The 20,329-nt window shown below is 43.1% G+C and overlaps 1 protein-coding gene across 2 annotated transcripts in view; it reads left to right on the top strand.

Annotated features, from left to right (window-relative positions):
* The window catches only part of Yap1 (Yes1 associated transcriptional regulator), a 74,138-nt gene that overhangs the window by 37,508 nt on the left and 16,301 nt on the right, over positions 1-20,329 (top strand). Inside the window, exons 4-6 of one of the 2 annotated variants that reach the window (XM_021171848.3) lie at positions 7,065-7,178; positions 16,050-16,231; positions 18,508-18,555. In XM_021171848.3, the coding sequence (XP_021027507.1) occupies positions 7,065-7,178; positions 16,050-16,231; positions 18,508-18,555 (344 nt within the window). The remainder of the gene's footprint in view (positions 1-7,064; positions 7,179-16,049; positions 16,232-18,507; positions 18,556-20,329) is intronic. The other variant, XM_021171849.3, reaches the window with a different exon arrangement.

Raw genomic sequence — 20,329 nt, 5'->3', positions numbered from 1 at the left:
AGGTTTTATTCCCAGCACTGACCCTATCCCCTGCTCCCAACCCCCAGTCTATAAGTGCAAACAAGCAGCTTGAAAGAAGTACAAGGATTTTCAAACTTCTTGCTGAAATAGAAACTGTCAGTCACCCAAAGATGAAATGGCCAGTCAGTGTGCAGATGGCCTTAGTCTCCAGTACCAGGAATCCTGAAGTTTGTTAATCCTGACACTAGCCAGCACAAGGCTGACTTCACTCTGCTCAGAGCTGCTCACGCACTCTGGATCAGGGCCTTTGCATAGCCCAGTGCTGCTACTCAGGTTTTCTTTTCTCCTTTTGTACATACCAGAGTAGTTGAATTTGTAAGTAACTTTTTTGTGTTTTGTTTGTTTTTTGATGCAGGTCCAACTGCACCCCAGGCTGGCCTCAAACTTGGGATTATCTTGACCTGGCTTCTGAATGCTGGGGTGGACACTGGTTAATTGTTTTTCAGTGTCTTTAATAATGCTGCTTTCTCCCTCTCTTCTACCCCCTTCTTCCTCTCCCTGTTTCCCCTTCTCCCCCTCTTCTTCCCCCTTCCAAAATAGGGTCGGGGTGTGCCTCGGAAGGAGGGGTGTGGTGCGCAGCTTGTGGGAATCATTTTCCCCTACTATGCAGGACCTGGGGACCAAACTCAGGTTTTAGTTTTGACAGCAGGACCCTATTTACTAAACCATCATGCTAACCTTTTTATATTTTCTTTTTATTTATTTATTTATTTATTTATTATATGTAAGTACACTGTAGCTGTCTTCAGACACTCCAGAAGAGGGCGCCAGATCTCGTTACGGATGGTTGTGAGCCACCATGTGGTTGCTGGGATTTGAACTCTGGACCTTCGGAAGAGCAGTCGGGTGCTCTTACCCACTGAGCCATCTCACCAGCCCCTTTTTTATATTTTCTAATCAACAGTTTTAAATTTTTGTTTCTTGACTTACTGTGTGTGTGTGAGTGTATATATTTGGATCACTTGCATACAAAGAGGCCATGGATCCCTGGGTCTGGAGTGGGTGCTGGGAACTGAACTCAGCCAGAGCTTTTAGGATCTATCTAGCCAGCCTTGATAGGATTTTATCACCCAGACTAGGCTTGCACTTTGGACCTTTCTCGCTGTGTCCCAAGTGTCAAGGGTTATAGGCTGGCGCTGGATATCTTGCTGCAGGGTTATTGTTTGCTTTGAGACCTAACTATTGCTGGCGAGACATTTCCAAGCCTTGAGTTAAACCAAAGGGAGCACCCTTGATCTGACCTGGGAGCACACATTAGCAATGCTTTCCATATATTTATTGGGATTATTGAGTTATTTGAAATCTGATAGTTACTGTTAGGTGTAAATTCTGAACTTGTAAAAGAAACAAATGTAAACTTTTGTTACCTGGCCCACCAGCAGAGCGGGAGCAGACAGAGAACACCAGGGGAAGCCATTGCCATGTTAATTGCCATTATCCAATTCTCCTGAGGAAAACAAGTCGTTAAATATTAAGACTCGAAGATAGAAATGTCCATGTTAAACTTATTCTCCAGTATTTTTTGTAGATGTTTTGGAAACTTTGTGAAAAGAGATTAAATTATTTGCATTTGAGGACCAAATGAAATCCTGTTTTATTTCCTCCCTCGGTTAGTCCTAGGAGTTTATTTTTGTCTTTTCCACCAATTTCTAAATCCTTCTGGTCACTATTGCTCCAACAGCTTTTGTGACTCATGGAAGGAGTATTTGTGTGAAAGATTTAAGATGTTAATTTTTCAAAAATGGCATCTAGACTACCATATATAGACAGGAATGTAAGTGCAATGGATTAAATCCTGCAGTATATTACATATTTTTTACATAAAAAACATGCATGTAAGAATAATCAGTGGGTAAAACTTCCCTTTGGTGTTAATGAAAGACGATTGTTTTACTTTGTCAGTTTGAAGTCTACTTGAGCACTTTGAGAAAACTGATGTGATACTTAATGCATAACCCTAAGTGGGACATATATAACAGACCCATGTCCTCTTAAGTCTTGTGGAACATCATTTAAGATGGTGCAGAAAAACTATAAGAGCCAAAAGAATAGGGAGGAGTGTTGTGAAATGCTGCTATGCTGTGAGTGCTGTGGACCTGACATGACTCTTAAATGCAGAAGCTCACACACAGCCTGTGGCAATCTGCAGAAGATGAAGCCTGTCCATGTTCCTGCATGGGTGTGAGGAGGGGTTTAGGACGACTTGCTCCTAGCCAAGGAACCACTGGCAGTTGGCTGCTGGGGGAGGGAGTCGTTTTTCTTCATTGGTGTGGCCCCTAAGGTTGTCTGTCCTCTCAAATAGCTCCAAGCCTGTACCCATGCCCACTCAACTGGGACTCAGTCACTTTTCTTTTTTAAAATGAGTATGGTATTTTACTTGCATGTATGTCTGTGTACCATGGTAACTTTGGAAGCCAGAAGAGGGTGTCAATCCCCCAGAACTGGGTTGGAGATGGTTGTGGATGCTGGAAACCCAACCCAGGTCCTCTGGAAGAGCAGCCAGTACTCTAAACCTCTAAGCCATCTTTCCAGCCCCTCGTCGAGTTAACTCCTGAAGGGAGGGGTGCTGGTGTGGACAATGTCAGGATGCCATGAGTACAGCAGTGTTTTTATCTGAGCCTGAGTTCCGTGAGTGGCATGTCCCAGGCGCTCTGGCATTCCATGATACTAATATGTGAGATTTGACAGTTGTAACTGCTGTCCCTTGAGACTAGATACTGTCCTTCCAAAATCATTGATTCAACAAATACCAGCAAATGTTGCCTTTTCTGTAAAAATCATAACAGGGAGGGTTACACAGGTGATTGCTGAGCCAGCAGACCAAACACAGGAAGCAGTAGATGATGGCTGTCGGGAAGGGCTCACCAAGGGGAGCAGAGGTGCATTCCCACCCTCAGCCATTATTCAAGCCCTTCCTGCATGCCAGCCACTGCTTAAATCACAAGACCAGGTTATAGACAGACACATCGTATTTTCCTGTCGTTAAAACAGCAAAGGGGAGGATAAACTAGTTACAACTTTAAGTGATCAAGGGCTGGAGGAGATAGCCTCTTGTGGATTTTTCCGTAGCTCCTGTAGCTGTGGACTGAGACCTAGGTAGACTCAAGGGGGAGCCACCCATCTATGCGGAGGAAAGGGAAAGAATCCAAGCAGGGTATGGTAGCTAGCCCATTGAGCCATATGCTGGGAAAAGAGTGACGTCAACTGGAGGAGCCAGTCAAAGTTAGCAAGGAGGCCATTTGGAGTCATGGAGGATGGCCGAGTGTAACTGGTGAATGGGAGAAAGAGTGCTTGCTTTTGGACCCGGTGAACAGTTTAGTGAGAGGGAAGGAAAGGTTAGCTGTGAGAGTACCTGCTGAGACCTGAGACACAGCAGAGTCAGGAACAGACGGGAGACATGTCAGAATACCTGTGAGGAGTTCGGAGTCTTCTGAACATTCTGAGAATTCCAGTAAAATCAAACACACACAACCTTGGCTGGAGAGATGACTCAGTGGACCAGAGTGGTTGCTCTTCTAGAAGCAGGACCATTTGTTCTAGGGCACCGACAATAAGCATTCTGTGTGGAGCTTTCTTCCTTATGTAGGCGTGCTCATCTACATTCTGTAGATAAAAGGAACCATCACTGGTTAAGGAGCTTGCCCAGGATTAGAAGGTTAATAAATGTTTAGCCAAGAATAGGCCAAGTCGTAAGCTCAAGATATAGGACCCTGGGAAGCAGCAGGATTCCACCTTGAGTATGTGGTCTAGAAGGGTGCTGCGGCACACCAGCAAGGCCTCAGTGAGACTTGGGAGTCATGGGGGTAGAGTGGGGTTCTGATAATACATTGGGCACTTATTTTCTAAAGCGGGTTCATCAGTATATTTATTTTATTTTTATTTAGATTCAAACATCTAAGCTTGTACAGAAAAATGATACTACAGAAATCGAGGCAAAAGGATTTTATGCTCTCTCTCCCCCCCTTCCCCCCTTTTCTCCTCCCCCCTCCCCATTCTGAATATGGGGGCATGTCTTATGAACTGTTGTTAATCAGCACATAGATTGGGAGAGGGACTTAGTATTAACTTGTGCAATGCTTTAAAGGGGACGTGGTCTACATAACCCATAATGTCTGAGACATTTTCAAGTTTCAGAAAGAAATTTAAAAAATGAGCAGAGCAGCTTTGACTGCTGTTGGTCAAGTTTTCAGTGTTCTAGAGAACTCGACTGGCTTTGAATCCCAAGTCTGCCACTTTCTGACTTAGGTGGTAGATAATTGTTTCTATGTTGTGAGCTTTTTAATTGAGTTAATAGTTGCTTGCAAAGAGTGCAGAACTGCCTGCTGTGTAATGACAGCAGCATAGACTCATTTGAAATTGGCCTAGATTTTAGAACCACTTCCTCCTAGAAGTACTTTCTAAGGCAGCTACTATGCCCAGAGTATGTGCAGCCAGTCTCTCATTGTCCTCTGCGATTTCTGACTCAGGCAGGTGAGGAGGGGCCGGTCTAACACAGGGGCGGTGAAGACTTTGCTGTTGGGTAGAAATGCAAATAGTTTTCCTGAATTATTACCAAGGCAAGACCACACAGGCAGGAACAGGCGGTTGAGTCTCCTGTGTTGCAGTCTATTTTATCTTAAGTTGTTTAAAATACTTCAAGAAGTTAGAATTTGTTCTAGTAGATAATTATAGATCAAACGATATTGGCGAATTCTGTATAAAATTGTATTTTCCTGAGGATAAATCTAAATTTTAAATTATTTTTTAATCGTCTTTCTTGCTTATTCTAATTCTGCCTTTTTCTAACCCTCTTCTTCCATCTCATTTAAAATATTGGTCTCTTTCTCCATCTTCTGCAACAATCTTTCTTTTCCTTTCAATATTTATCGTCTCACCTAAATGACTTTGGTATGAGGAATCAGACATGGTCGTCTAGTTTTGAAAACACCATTATCTTTTATACACCCAGTGGACCAAACTCCTCTCCAGGACCACGTCTACTGAAGTCCTGATTGTATTGTTTTCCTGAATTTTTTTAGTTACAGATCTTTGTTTTCATCTGTGAACACATTGGCTGACTGACACTCTTGGACATTTTTTGGCTAGCATCATACCTGCTGGGTGAGCACCTGACCTCAGGGCTGTAGCCTAGACCTCCTTTTCTCAGCTTTCCTTTCCTGATTCTACCAAAGGTTACATTGTGATTGAGCTGTATCTTCTTATCTCTTCTCGCTCTCCTTCCAAGAGCATCATACCTGTTTATAATTTAGCCTGTGTCCACATAACGTTGTAGTTCTACACAGCAAATGTGAAAGACAGAGATAAATAGGTAGTCTTTTCTGCTTTAAAGTTACATTTTGATATGGAGTGCACATAAGATTGTTATCATCTTTAAGGTAAATACGTGGTTTCATTTGTAACTAATTGATAAGGGAGAGAAGATGCAATTCTAACTGATCTTGCACTCTCATTCACATCTGTAACTCTCTTTCAAGGTTTTCATTCAACTTTTTAATGGTAGACTGATATTAGTAGAAAACATTCTGAACTAATGTTTGTTTTCTTTTCCTTTTTTTTTCTTAAATATTCATTTATTATATGTGAGTATTACTGTAGCTGTCTTCAGACACTCCAGAAGAGGGCATCAGATTTTGTTACGAATGGTTGTGAGCCACCATGTGGTTTCTGGGATTTGAACCTTCAGAAGAGCAGTTGGTGCTCTTAACCGTAGAGCCATCTCTCTAGCCCATGTTTGTTTTCAAAACTAGAAATCAAACCCAGGGTCTAACATGTACTGAGCAAGATCTCACCCCTTGACTTATATTGCTTACCCTCTAAAATTGTTTTAAAGATAAGGTTCACTAAATTAGTGCTGGCTTTGAATTTGTGGTTGTGTGAAGTGGCCTCAGTCTCCTGAATCATTGAGATTGCATGTGTGTAGGGGACTATACCTGACTTGTAAAGCTACCATTCTTAGTGAAAGTAACAATGAGTAAAAGCTTGACATTTTCTTGTAATATAGGAATGCAGACAAGAGTTTGGGCTAGCAGATTTATAGTGCCAGGAAGCAGAAATGGAAACAGAAGTGGAACATGAATTCAGACTACCCTGGGCACACCTGATTGTTCATCTGTGTGGGGACAAGGTGGAATCATTGTGGTTTTAGAAGTCACAATGACTTTTAAAGGTGGAAATGAACGGTCACTGCCTGTTGCTTCCCTTGGGCTGATGGTTCTCAGACGAGCTAAACAGAACATTAGTGCAGTCTTTAGGTGGACTCTGAGCGCAGAGGAGGCCAGGATGGAGCTGGTGGTTCTTCTGGCTGATTGCTGACGGGTGGAATGGTGGCCAGAGGTCAGGTAAGCCGAGCACTAAGTAATCACTGTGTGTATCTACAGTCACTCAGTGTCTCAGGACTCTGACCTTTTAAAAGGTTCCTGTATTTTTCAACAATACCTCGGGAGTGAGCCGTCGCCTTGGTTAGAAGTTTGGTTGGTGTGTGTCTAGTGGGTGATGTGGGTTGCTTCTTCCACCCATCATTTTCATTCTGGGCTCTTGCCATTCGATACTTCGAAGATGCTTCCTTGCGTCTATGAAAATAGGACATTCTTTTTACCTCACAGTAGGTGCCACCTTTCAAAGACCTCTCTGCCCTACCAACACACTCACAATTTCAGCTATAATCCTCTCATGCTAGCAGAGTTTTGTAGTCCAATCCTTGGAGTTGAATCTATAGTCTGGGTTTCTTGGTGTGAGGTAGTCCCGTAAATAATGGACCATGACTGTCGGCTACAGTGTGCTTTTAGTCTGACCACTTAAAGTTCTCACCTGTGCCTTTGGGGATTCCAATTTCACTATTGATTTGATTTTCATAATGACTTGATTTTTGTGGCGGATAATCAGTTAGGTGGCCCTGCCTTATTTTCTCTTAACATAGGCTGTAATCTGTTTTAATGCATTCATTGCTTTTTATCTGATTGCGTCTGTCTTTTTTTAAAGGAGTACCTCTCAGCTTTTTGAAGTGTACCAGATCAAAACCAACTAGTCTGATTTCTGTTTTGTAGGACCTCTTCCTGATGGATGGGAGCAAGCCATGACTCAGGATGGAGAAGTTTACTACATAAACCATAAGAACAAGACCACATCCTGGCTGGACCCAAGGCTTGACCCTCGTTTTGGTAAAGGTTTATCTTAGAACCTTTGTGGTTATTTTGATGATAGTGTGGGGGCTAGGGAGACTTAAGAAAACTTTAAAAAATCAGAATCTGCAACACCTTTGGTAGCAAGTGCTGTATACCCAACTTCTTTCCTTGCTGGGTTTTTGCTGTTTTTTGTTTAAGTGTTTAGTTTTTTAAACCTGAGAAATCTAGGTCCAAATTAGCATTCCAGCCTGAGCGGGGTGGTGAATTCTGTAAAGCTCCAGGCCGGAGTCATTGCTTCATTCATATGGTGATCTTGTTGGAAACAGGCCCCTTGTGTTCTAAAAAATGGAACTGAGTTTGTTTTCCCCAGAGATGTGCATGCGTGCTCGGTGTGCTGCACTGTCAGGGCTGAAGGTAGAGAACAGCTCTGAGCAGGAGAACAGGTCTAAGGAAAGAGTCTTACACTTGGTGGGGCTTTCTAACATAGTTTTACATTAAGGTCTTTCCCTTCACTTTTTACTTAGGAAATGGGAAGCAAAGCAGAGGCCTCCTCCCAGTGTGCTCGGGTTGCTAAGGGTCTCTATTCCCACTCGCGGCCTTTTTGTCCTGTTTGTAGTTTCATCTGTTGGCTTTCTGAACTTTTCCTTGCAAAGCATGGAAAATGGAGCTAAAAGGGAACATATAATGTGGTTTGAGCACTCGCCTCAGCCCCGCCCGGTGCTGCTTAATGGAAACAATGTGCGGACCAGTGAGCCGGTCAGACACAGACCGTGAGCAGTCAGACACCGTGTGGAGCCTTTGAAGCTTCCCAGGGGCTGACCTGAGCACGCCACAGGCTTTACTGGAAAGGAGAATTAACTCTGTGAATGCCACTAAAACAACGCTGGGGCCGTGTAAAAATAACTTCCCCGGAGAGAGACTTAGAGCCTCAGATACAATCCTCCAGTGCCATCTGTTTACTTGGAAACAGACAGCACAACAATAAAAAGCAGTGTTTGGGTTTACCTCAAATGTCAGCTTTATTGGCTAGTTAAGCGCCCCTCTCGCCTCCCGCCCTTCACCCCTTCCTGCAGAAAAATCAAAGGTGGGGTTGTAGCCTAGGCCATCGTTTTTTTTTGACAGATAGTGTTTGTGCTTCAAGACCCATTGTAGTGTTAGGAAGTAACATACATGTTAGCAGTTTGCAACTTGAGGTTCTGTTAATACTTGAATAAGCCTTTGTGGTTCAAGCAGGACACTTTGAGGTAGGAAATCCTCAGATGCTCCACTAGTGTCAACCGGAACGATAAGAGCCTCATTTCCTTAAAGCATATTTGATGATTTGGTTCATCTGCCCTTGGAGAGCTTGGAAGAATTGTGCTGTACCATTCCCTGTAACTTTTAACTATGTGTATGTGTGTGCCCATGGTGTGTGTTGTTGCTTTTAAGAGAGAGAGAAAGAAGAAAGTGGGGAAAGCATTAGCAGTGAAGAGAAGCTTGGCTGTTTTATCTGTTGATCATACCTACAGCTGGGTTTTTTAGGAAAGAGTGGGTATTTTGGGGTGGGAAAAAATATACAAGAACCCCCCTCCCCCAGCACACACACACACACAAGTGACAGAGATCCCGACTAAGGTCCCCTCCTCCCTGCCGTCCCTTCCCCTTCTAGGGCCTACTGTGTATGTGTATTCCAGACAGGCTTGACTGCATGCCAGAGCCTTTTATTTTGTGGCCCAGTTTGTAATGTGTTCCAGACCTTTTCAGTCAGAGCTGGAGTGTAACTGAGGGGGCGGGGAGAAGGACTTAGTGGGCTTCTCTGATGTAGAGTAACAGCAGAGAGAAGCAAGCTCTTAGCTGCTGGAGTTCACTCTCGCCTTGAAACCCAAAGTTTGCTGTAGTGGGTAGTGTTTTATCTCTGCCAAAGAAATATAAATTGTCCCCTCTCGTTTCTGACCCTGGGGCCATGCAGATACAAGCACATGTGTCAGTTATTGCTTCCATGCGTGTGGAGTTTGCTTCTCTGTGTTCTCCAGATCCATAGTAAGACAACAACTAAGTCTTAGCTAGCCAAACGGAAAGGCAGAAAGGGGTCTGTCAGTCTTTTAGGATGGAGGATAAGCTATAACTTATTGCCCGCTTCAAGTATCAACTTCCCACTTATTTAGATTTGTGTGTGGTGTGTGTGTTTTTTACATCTTGTTTTTTATGCGTGGTTAGCATATGCTTGTGAAAGATGAGTCTCTGTCAATGTTAATGCTGGTTGCTACAAGAGGCTGGCGGCTTTTTAACCGCATTAGAGAATATGGGTCTTGTCGTATTTGTGCCGATATTAAATTATGTCATATTTTAGGCTAGGGATATAGATGGCTCAGTGAGTAAAGTACTTTTAGTTCAAACATGAGGAATCTGTGCTTGTGTTTTTGTTTTGTGTCAGATAGGTGTTGCTGTGTACCCCTGTCTGGCCTGGAAATCATTATGTAGACTAGGCTGGCCTCAAAGAGAGATCTCTGATTTTTGCCTCCTGAATGCTGGGGTTAAAATTATCCCCCCCCCCTTTTTTTCTTGTCATTTTTTTTTTAATGAATTGATTATTTTTATTTTATTTTACTTAACATATATGACAGTTTTGCCCTTATGCATATCTGTGCACTATGTGAGATATCAAGCATAGGAAAAAGGAAAGAAACATTTGTATCTGGACCCTCGCGTGCAGTTAACAACTGTATGCTGAGGGCTCTGGTTTTCAGAGGCCAGCCACATTAAGGCCTACTGTGGCCTTTTGGGCACAGCTGGGATTTACTTTGAAGAGGAGCCAGGCTCTGTTATGTTAATCTTTCATCTAGAGATAAGCCCTATCTCCAGAAAAAGTCCTGGCAAATGGCTGGTGAGGATGAGGGTGCTGCTGGTGGAGCAGAGCAGACTCTACTGGTGTCCTTAGCAGGGTTGGCCCCACTGCCTAAAGGTGCTCTTGTCACAGACCTGCCTTTTTCTACATTTAGAACTTACATGAGACCACCATGACACAACAACTGCCATAAGTAAGTCCTGTCAATCTCCCAGCGCTTCTTTACCGTAAGCATTTCTTGACATGAGTACTTTGATACGTAAGATTATTAAATATCCAAGTAGTTCTGGGGATCAGCAAGATGGCTCATTGTTAAAGGTGCTTACGTGCCTGGTGACCTGAGTTCAATCCCTATGACCCACATGGTAGGAGGAGAGAACTGACTCCTTTTAAGTTGGTAGGCAGTTTGGTTATATTCCCCCACCCCCAGTAAATAATGTTTCAAAAATAAAAAGGTTGAGTGCTTAAGTTTCAGGTTCTGATTGCATCAACTTTAAACAGTGCTGAAGATGGGCTAGTTACTGCTTAAAGACTGAAAGAAAAGAAGTTGCAGATTTGGGGGTCAGACTAGGGTGGTCTCAGATTTTAGTTTTACTGCTTGTCATTTTCCTTTGTGACCCTGACCCCAGGTCACCTCAAAATGTCTGTCCCTCAACAGCATGTCATCAGCTCAGGACAGGACTAGTTTTACTGTGTCCCACAGTGAAGGAGCAGTAAGGTGAAGAAACAGGACAGGGGAAAATAAAAGGAAAGGAGCCGCAGGCCAGGGTGTGTGTGCCGCCGCCCCCCCCCCCCCCCCCCCCAGTAGAGGTTGGCTGTGGTGAAAGGCACCATAGCAATGCATCAAGTGGAAATCAGAGACAAGCCCATGTGGGGAATCTGCCATGAGTAACACGTCCTCTTTCCCACTGAGTGCCTGTCACTGTCTGACCCTTTCTTCCAAATAAGACTGTCAACCTCATTTAGGGAGAAGTGTGGCAGCTGTGGATAGAAAGCTGAAGACCAGTTAGAACACACCCTCTATCTCATCTCAATTCCCATCTCCTTCTCCAGAGTGCAGAAGGAGGTGTTAAGGGGAGGACTCTTCTTTGGACTATGTCTGTCTCTGAGGCCTATTCTCAGGACACTACCCTACCTCAGTCTCCTGTGTACTGGATCACTCAGGTGTGCACCGAGATACTCTGCTTTGTCGTCTTCTTTTTTCTCTTCGTTCCATCATCCGAATTGTGCTGTTGGGGGAAAAGTTCAGCCTTTTGAAGGTTGGAGGGGGAAATGGATTGAATTACTTAATTGTTGTCCCTAGTCTAATGAGTTAAGGATAGGAATACTTGCCTGGGTGTAGTGGACCTTTAACCCTAGCACTTGGGAGATAGGTGGATTGCCAGCTTGGTTCACATCATTACAGCTGGCCTTACAAAGTAACACTGTCTCGATGCTACTTCAGTTATCTTAGTTAAAAGAAAAATCACTACATCACTTAGATGTATGGTTTACTAAGTTTTGGCAAGCCAGCTATACATTGATAATAACCTTAGTTAAGGGCATGGTTCACCCACCTACCCACCTTCCCACCCTCCAGCTCTTTGAGGCAGGATCTCACTGTGTAGCCCAGACTAGCCTCTATTTTCAGACATGTACCACCACCTGCTGTGGATCCTGATTCCTTCTGTGCCACAGATTTCCATAGTGAGAAACACCAGTATTATAAAATACCAGATGGGCAGATTAATTACTGTGCCAACTTACTGCAATTTTTTTGTAGCTAATTCAGCCCCTTACATCATGTTAACGCCCTGAGCGTTTTGTACTTTAAAATCAACAAAACCCATTTGTTTCTTCTGTAGTTTTAGAAGGTCATTCCTTCAACAAGCATAATTGCCTTTTTTTTTCCTCAAAAGAATTGATGTAGATTAATGTTTCTGTTACAAAAAGTTCAGGCTTTAAATTTTATACCTACTAAAGTTACTAGAAATTAATGGTCCTGAAGCTAAGACTAGCGCCTCTGTAATTCTTTTTGATTTTTGGTTTTTTGAGACAGGGTGTCTCTGTGTAGCTCTGGCTGTCTTGGAACTCATTCTGTAGACCAGGCTGGCCTCAAACTCAGAAATTCGCCTGCGTCTGCTGCCCAAGTGCTAGGATTAAAGGCATGCGCCACCACTGCCCAGCACTGTAATTTATAGTAGTAGTCTATGGTTTTGAGATTGTATAAACCTAAAAGTTAAATTTGTATCACATTTTTATCCAGTGCATGCTTGATCAGAGGACAGCTTCGGAAGTCGTTCTTTCCTTCCACCATGTGGTCCTCCAGGATTGACTTCAGGTTTCCTGGCTACCCTCTTGCCCCTTAAAAGTGACCTGAAGTCTGAAAACTCAAAGCCTAAGGAGACTTGTGGAGAGCCCTGGCCCTTTATCGACAGTGCTGGGCAGTTTGGTTGGCTGTCAGACAGATTGAAATGCAGTTTGGGGCAGTTACTCTTTGCCGTGTAAGTAGCTCAGACAAGGTTTTAGCGGGGAGTGTGTATGTGGTGTTTTTGTTCATGGTTTTGTTTTTGACATTTTTCCCTTTGCCTATTTTTGAGTTGATTAAAACTGGAGGTGGGTGTAGGTGGTTCAGGAGCTGCTTTTCAGAGAAAAAATTTGAAGAGCTTCTCTGTCTGTCTCTCACTGCTCCGCCCCCCTCTCCCTGGAAACAAAGTGTGTTGTGTCTTCTTTGCCGCTTGTGGGGTCCCTGCTGCGCCCCGTGTGAGTATACTGGTGTCTCCTGTGTCTTGTTGGCCAAGATGTCCAGGAGGTGAGTGAGCTGTGTTCAGACAGCACCGCAGAGGTGAGCCCATGAGAGGACACCCACCCCCCACTCCATCACATGACCATCTCAGTTTTCTGTGTCAACTGGTCCTGCCTGGGCTTTTGATGTCCTGTTTCTTCCGATTTGGGTGTCTTTGAAGAGTCAGATAAGCTTAGTTCTGAAGATCCATGCTGACCAATCCAGCTTTAGTTGGCGTGCTGCAGTCAGCAGTAAGGAACACTGTTGTAGTATTGATTCTGTCTAGAGTGGTCTTCTAGAAGTTGGTGGTAAGAAACAAGGGGTATTTATTTTTAGCTTTTTTTTTTTTTTAATGCAGTTTTGTTATTGTTCAGTTTGCTGTAGTTTTCTTGGCCTGGTTGTATTTTGCTTGGTTGGAGACAGGGTTACATTCTATAGAACAGCTGGCCTGTCACTCACTACAACTCCAGCTTACCTTCAGTCTGTGGTGATCCTTCTGCCTCAGCTTCCCCAGTGCTGGGATTGCAGAAACAAAACACCATTCCCAGCCCAATCTGTTTTCACCAAGTATGCTTTATAGTAACGTAATCTATTATCACCAACAATTAAAAAAAAAAACAATTAAAAAAAATGGTCATTTTCTATATTTTAATACATGAAATGCTTACGGGGCTTAGGTTCTGTTTTGATGCTTGTCATATGTCATAATCCCAGAACTTCTCAAAATGAAAGGTCATTTTCTAACACTATTCATCTATTTATTGAATAGTTTTTAGGTTCCAATAGTATTTTTGTTTTGTCTGCATATGTCAGTCTGCCACATGTGTCCTGTGCCTATGGAGGCCAGAAAAGGGGCAATGGCCCCCTGGAACTGGAAATACAGATGGTTGCGAAGCACAGTGTAGATGCTGGGAATCAAGCATGGTCCTCGGGAGGAGTGAAGGCGCTCATCCTGTGTCACCTGCCCAACCACTTGTACTCTTTCAATTAATTACAACTAAAGACACTTTTCTTTCCAGTGGGTATTTGCTCTTGACCTCAGCTTTTTTTTTTTTTTTAAAGATTTATTTATTATATGTAAGTACACTGTAGCTGTCTTCAGACACACTAGAAGAGGGGATCAGATCTCATTACAGATGGTTGTGAGCCACCATGTGGTTGCTGGGATTTGAACTCAGGACCTTCAGAAGAGCAGTCAGCTTTTAAAAGTAATTTTTAAGATTATATATATTCATCCGTACATAAGAGTGTCTCACGGTGTACACACACAACCATGATATAAAAATATGTAGTTTGTTCAAAACAGAATCTAAACAGTGTCCACAGGATGCATCAGACTCAAATCTAAATGTTTTAATAAAACAGTTCTTTAGTCTGATTCACGACTTGAATATATTGTTTAGGATGAGTTGGCTCCACAACATCATCTTCAGGCTGGCAGTAAGTCTGTGTATTGTACCCAGTATGTAGCCTGGTGATACTTAAGTACAATTCTGGCTGGTGGAAGCCCCTGAGTTTTGTCCCAGTGCTATGACAGGGACCTGATGAAAGGGTGTTCCCACTCACCTTGTCCCTGCAGATTTCAGTCAAACCTGTGCTGAGGTCCATGGGAAACGGTATCCCCAGCTAAACTCATGGATAGCCACTGTCAATGCAGTGCCTTCCTGCTTGTCACTCCTATTTACAGTTGAAGGTTTTACGTAGCTTGTTTCTCTTATAAAAAGCACTGGTTGTTCTTACAGAGCAGCATCCACAGGTGATCTGAAATCTTCTATAACTCCAGTTCCGGGGGTCCAACAACTACTTCTGCCCTCTGAGGGCGCCAGACACACAAGTAGTGCACAGGTAAACTTAATTTAACAATTAATGAAAGTGTACAAGTGGTTGGGCAGGTGACACAGGATGAGCGCCTTCACTCCTCCCGAGGACCACGCTTGATTCCCAGCATCTACACTGTGCTTCGCAACCATCTGTATTTCCAGTTCCAGGGGGCCATTGCCCCTTTTCTGGCCTCCATAGGCACAGGACACATGTGGCAGACTGACATATGCAGACAAAACAAAAATACTATTGGAACCTAAAAACTATTCAATAAATAGATGAATAGTGTTAGAAAATGACCTTTCATTTTGAGAAGTTCTGGGATTATGACATATGACAAGCATCAAAACAGAACCTAAGCCCCGTAAGCATTTCATGTATTAAAATATAGAAAATGACCATTTTTTTTAATTGTTTTTTTTTTTTAATTGTTGGTGATAATAGATTACGTTACTATAAAGCATACTTGGTGAAAACAGATTGGGCTGGGAATGGTGTTTTGTTTCTGCAATCCCAGCACTGGGGAAGCTGAGGCAGAAGGATCACCACAGACTGAAGGTAAGCTGGAGTTGTAGTGAGTGACAGGCCAGCTGTTCTATAGAATGTAACCCTGTCTCCAACCAAGCAAAATACAACCAGGCCAAGAAAACTACAGCAAACTGAACAATAACAAAACTCCTTGCAGGTTCTCTTGGAAGGTGTATGCTCCAGGTCCCCATAGCACATTCACTATGGAAATACATTAATAATCAGGCTTGGTTATTTTGTTGATCAAGTTCTCAGAAAGTGGTCTTTGAACTGTTAATTCAATTCATATCCGTTGTTTTAATGATTGTGGTTTGGTTGTGAGGGCATTCCTCCGCACAGGTTCTAAATGAAGGTCTCTCTCTTTCTGTGAAACCTAGATTATGTAACCCACCAGCTTCCGGGAGATTCTCCTACTTCTGCCTTACAGTGGGAGTGCTGGGATTATACATGTGAGCCATCCGGGCTGGAGAGATGGCTCAGTGGTTAAGAGCACAGATTATTCTTCCAGAGGTCCTGAGTTCAATTCCCAGCAACCACATGGTGGCTTGCAACCATCTGTAATGGAATCTGATGCCCTCTTCTGATGTGTCTGAAGACAGCTACAATGTACTCACATACATACATACATACATACATACATACACACACACAAACAAATATTTTAAAAAATAGATATGGGCCATCAAATTTGCTTATCTGTGGCCTCCGTTGATTAAACTCATGTTGTAGGGCTTAGCTGGCAAGTACCTTTATCTGCTGAGTATCTTGCTGGCCCTTTAATCTATTTGTACAACTTGCCACTTTGATTCCTGTTCTGATGCTACACAAGTTCCCTTTGCCTTAGGGATCTGTAACAGTTGTAGCAGCCATGAGTCACAGCCATCACTTTTATGCTGACTTCTCTTCTATCCCCTTGCATGCTTGAGTGATCCTTTTCTAGTCTCTGAGGACAATCTTTGTTTCATTTCAGCCATGAACCAGAGGATCACTCAGAGTGCTCCAGTGAAGCAGCCCCCACCCTTGGCTCCCCAGAGCCCACAGGGAGGCGTCCTAGGTGGAGGCAGTTCCAACCAGCAGCAGCAAATACAGCTGCAGCAGTTACAGATGGAGAAGGAGAGACTGCGGTTGAAACAACAGGAATTATTTCGGCAGGTGAGACCACAGGTTAGAGTGCAGCCTTTGTCTTCTGGGCTTTTCCTCCCACAAGTCTGTGTTTCTCATTTTAGCTTCAATCAGCTACCAAGGAATGTTTGGTTTGTGAAAGTAGGCTCTGTCTGCCTGTCTTTGTCCCGTTCCTTGACTAGCCTTGGCTCACATGCACTGTAATTCATTGCCCTACATCATAAAAAGCTATATTTATTAGCCAGAGTGGTGATGCACACCTCTCCCTCTCATCCAGAATTTGGGAGGCCATTGCAAAAAGATCAGGAGCTCACAACCAGCCTGAGCTACATTGTAATGTGAAGGCTAGCCTGAGCTACATGAAACTGTTTCAAAAAGAAAAAAAGGAAAGTACCTGTGCAGTTGTCATTGCAGTTAAGAAGAAATGCTTCTTCCTAGGTGCAGGTGGGTTACAGACATTGGTTCTGAGCGCTTCACAATGGAGGGACTCTGGGCCGTCCCTTGGAGAAAGAGTTTCTACCTTAAATGAATTATTTGTAGAGTATACTGTTAAACGGTTTTTGTGTGTGTGTGTGTGACAAATGCTTCAGTATTGGAAGCCAAAGAATTTCATTTAAAACATTATACAGATTATTCCCCAAGTTTATAAGATCCTATGTCTTAGATTCATTTGGTGTGTTTTTTCACGTTGAGGGGCAGGAGGACCTGACAGTGAAGAACTTGAGACCAGTTCCCTCAAAAAACAATGTTGGTCATCAGGCTGAAGAAGAAGAAATGATCTCAAGAAAAGTTTGGGACTGAGCTGTAGTCTAGTGAAAGAGCATTTGCCTAGCATGTGTGGGGTCCTGGGTTCAGGAAATCCCTAGCCCCACCCAGTTATTTTGTTTATCTTAAAGTATTTAAGATATTGTTATATTAGTAAGAAGTTGGTCTTTGGTTAAGTAGTAGATCTTTTCAAATTTGTATAGAAAGTGTTTGAATGAATGGTACCGTATTACAGTGGTCAAGAGTGTACAAAAGGAGAGGACCCAGGACATAACAATCTCCTTTCCCCAGAGACTCTGGTTTTGTTTTGGTTGTAAAATAACAAAGTTTCTTTCCTCACCCCCTAAGATGTTTACCAACACAATAGTGTCTGTACTTCCTAAATTGCCTTTTCTAAAATCAGAGCTACTGTGAATATTTAAAATTAGTTTTACATTACACTTCTGTTCCTAGAATGTTGACCTTAAAGATTAACCTAAGCCGTGGAATCTCAGACAGACTCCTCCTACTTAAGCTATTGGTGCTCATTTATAATGTGCCCCCATGATCCAGGTGTGTTGACAAGGTTAGTGCCAGCAGACGATGAGAGAATTGTCTTGAAAGACAATAGATGCACAGGGAAAGCACACTAACACAGTTGTTGTCCTCTCCCTCTATCTCTCACTCTGCAGAGGGAAGGGTACTTCCCAGTTATATGAAACACTAAGGACAGGCGCACTCGCAAATTCGAAGGAATAAAAATAAGAAAGCCTGATTCGTTGTCTTTATTCTGTTGTGACCATGTGACTGGTGGGTGTGCAGTGCAATTTCATATGCATGTGGGCTGCCAAAAATCAAGATTGTTAACAGAATAAGAAACTCACTTAGTTTATACTGTCCTCTCATTTTTAACCTAGAGATGCACCTCTGTCACTGTGTTACGTCAGTTAGCCAGGGTTTCTTGGGCCAATTCTGCTACTTGTAAAATTCTTCCTTCCAAAGAAGCTTTCTGGCTGTTCTTGGGTGGTGGGTGCTGAACAAAGTGGCCTTTCTTCTTTACAGGTGGCCTCTGCTACTTTTTCTCTGCTGCCTCCTGTGTCGTCTCACCCATGTTGAAGAGTCAGACCTCCTCTGTTCTGATGCTAATGGACTGCATTTTAATTTAGAACTGTTTGTTTAGCAATCTGTAAATTGAGTACATCTTAGGGTCTCTGGCTTCTTGTGAACGTCTTCCATCCACTGCTGTGTCTTATCACTGAAACATTGAAAATTATTTCTCCCAGCTACCTCTAACACAGAAACAAAGCCTACCTGACTATTACTAAGTTTGCCTTTGTCTTGGCGTCAAGTCTTGCTGTCTATCCTCAGTGCTGCTGGACTGTGAGGGGCAGTGTGTTCTGTGGTGACTTAACTGGCTCCTATCCTCCTTAGCCTGCTGTTTCTTGGGTAGCTTGGGAATTCTGTGCTATGGTGAGATGTCTGGATACAATTTATAAGTCAGCCTACACAGCCAAACCATGTGGCTTAAAGTAATTTTTATCCGTCTTATTTTTTACTCTTAGGCAATACGGAATATCAATCCCAGCACAGCAAATGCTCCAAAATGTCAGGTAGGCTCTTATATGATGTTTTAGCATTGGGGAAAAAGATAACTAAATTAGGAAAGAGAGACACCGTGTTCCTGGCCCTGTTCTCATTGGAGATAAGCCAGAATGGATATGTTTGAGTCATCTTTCTCCCAAGACACTTGGCATTACTTTTCCAGGGGACTGACGACTGTCTGGCTGTGCTGATTCTCCCAGGGTGTGTGGCTTTTGAGACTCTCAGAACTTCCTATACCATACACAGTGTGTCTTGGTGGTCATTTTGCCAGCCTCCAAATGTATATCATTTTTGTTCAAGCAACTTAAAATAGATTTTCGTTTCTCACTCTCTTTAAAAACGTTTTAAAAGAATCAGTGAATTGAGCCATAGCAAAGAAAGTAGTTAGTTTATATACTTGCAGGCTGTCTTTGGAAATCCTAATGAATATGTTATTCTCAGTAACCCTTCTGAAGGAGGGCATTGTAAAAGCCCTGTTAACCACTTGGTGTTTCGGTTCTGCTCGGTGACATAGTGGTCACCAAGCACCAGGTACTCCTGTGGCTGCTCGCCCGTCTGAGCTGTGGGAATGGTGGCAGTCTGGGCACCAGTGTGGATCCAACCTGTTTCTGCTCTAGAAGACCCAAAGAAATTTGGAGTTGAAGAGAGCCCTTGTGCCTTTTTTAAATGAGCAGAAGTAGCTCTTGCTCCACCCCTTTGACCTCTCTTTCTTTTGGGGCATCACTGTATTATAACCCAGGCTGGCTTCAGTTTTTTCTATGGCTGTCCTGCCTCAGCCTCCCAAGTGCTAATAAGATTGCTGCCACATTAGCAGCCAAACTCAAACTCACACTTTTTTTTTTTTTTCTTCAAGACAGGGTTTCTCTGTGTAGCCCTGGCTGTCCTGGAACTCACCCTATAGATCAGGCTGGTCTCGAACTCAGAAATCCACCTGCCTCTGCTGCCCAAGTGCTGGGATTAAAGGCGTGTGCCACTGCCCTGCCAAACTCACACTCTTTGGAGCAACTCTAGGCTAAGTGGAGGGAACACATGCCAATGGACTTACTGGTGATAAAGTTAGATGTCATCCTTACTAAGAAAATAAACTGTATTTTTTTCTTTCTTTTTTCAATTTTTGGGTTAGGCTGGTTTTTGAACCCACAGATCTGCCTGCCTCTGCTTCCATGTCCTGGGATTAAAGATGCCTGACGTGAACTCTTGTTTTCTTTATCATAATGCCTTCATTTAACCAGAGCACCAAGGAAGGAAGTGCAAACACTAGAGCAAAGAGCACAGTCATTCTCAAGGCAAGAGACACTATGCACAGCTGGCTATAAAACTGCATAGCACTGGCTCTTACACACAAAGACAGTCTTTCCTTCTGTTTCTCTAAAGTAGTGGTTTCTATCAGTGATACTCAACAGACAAGGTAACTCCTTAGATTTGCATTCATATCATAAGTCCTAGAAGTCAGAATAATTGCAGAGATTCATTCTTGCTCATATCTGAAACCAAATCTAGCAAGTATAGATGCCTTCAGGTCTTCATTTCACTCTTGAATAGAAACTCTTTATGTATTGTTTTGTTTTAAAGAAAAGAATTCACCAAATATATAGGCCAGATGGCCTTGAACTCTCATGGATCCTCTGCATCAGCCTCGCAGTCCAGATTACAGCCTTGCCACCTGGCTTGGCTAGGGGCCCAAGTCAGTGATCATCCATGCGCTCAGTATGTACAAGGCTCTGGGTTCAATTCCTAACACAACAGTAAAATTTTTAAGGTGTTTTAGTTGGAGCAGATGCT

This window comes from Mus caroli, unplaced genomic scaffold (genome assembly GCF_978045245.1).
Source record: "Mus caroli unplaced genomic scaffold, Mus_caroli_1 scaffold_11, whole genome shotgun sequence".
In the NCBI taxonomy this organism is placed as follows: Eukaryota; Metazoa; Chordata; class Mammalia; order Rodentia; family Muridae; genus Mus; species Mus caroli.
The sequence above is the reverse complement of the archived record's forward strand: the minus strand, read 5'-3'. Positions and strand labels throughout refer to the sequence as shown.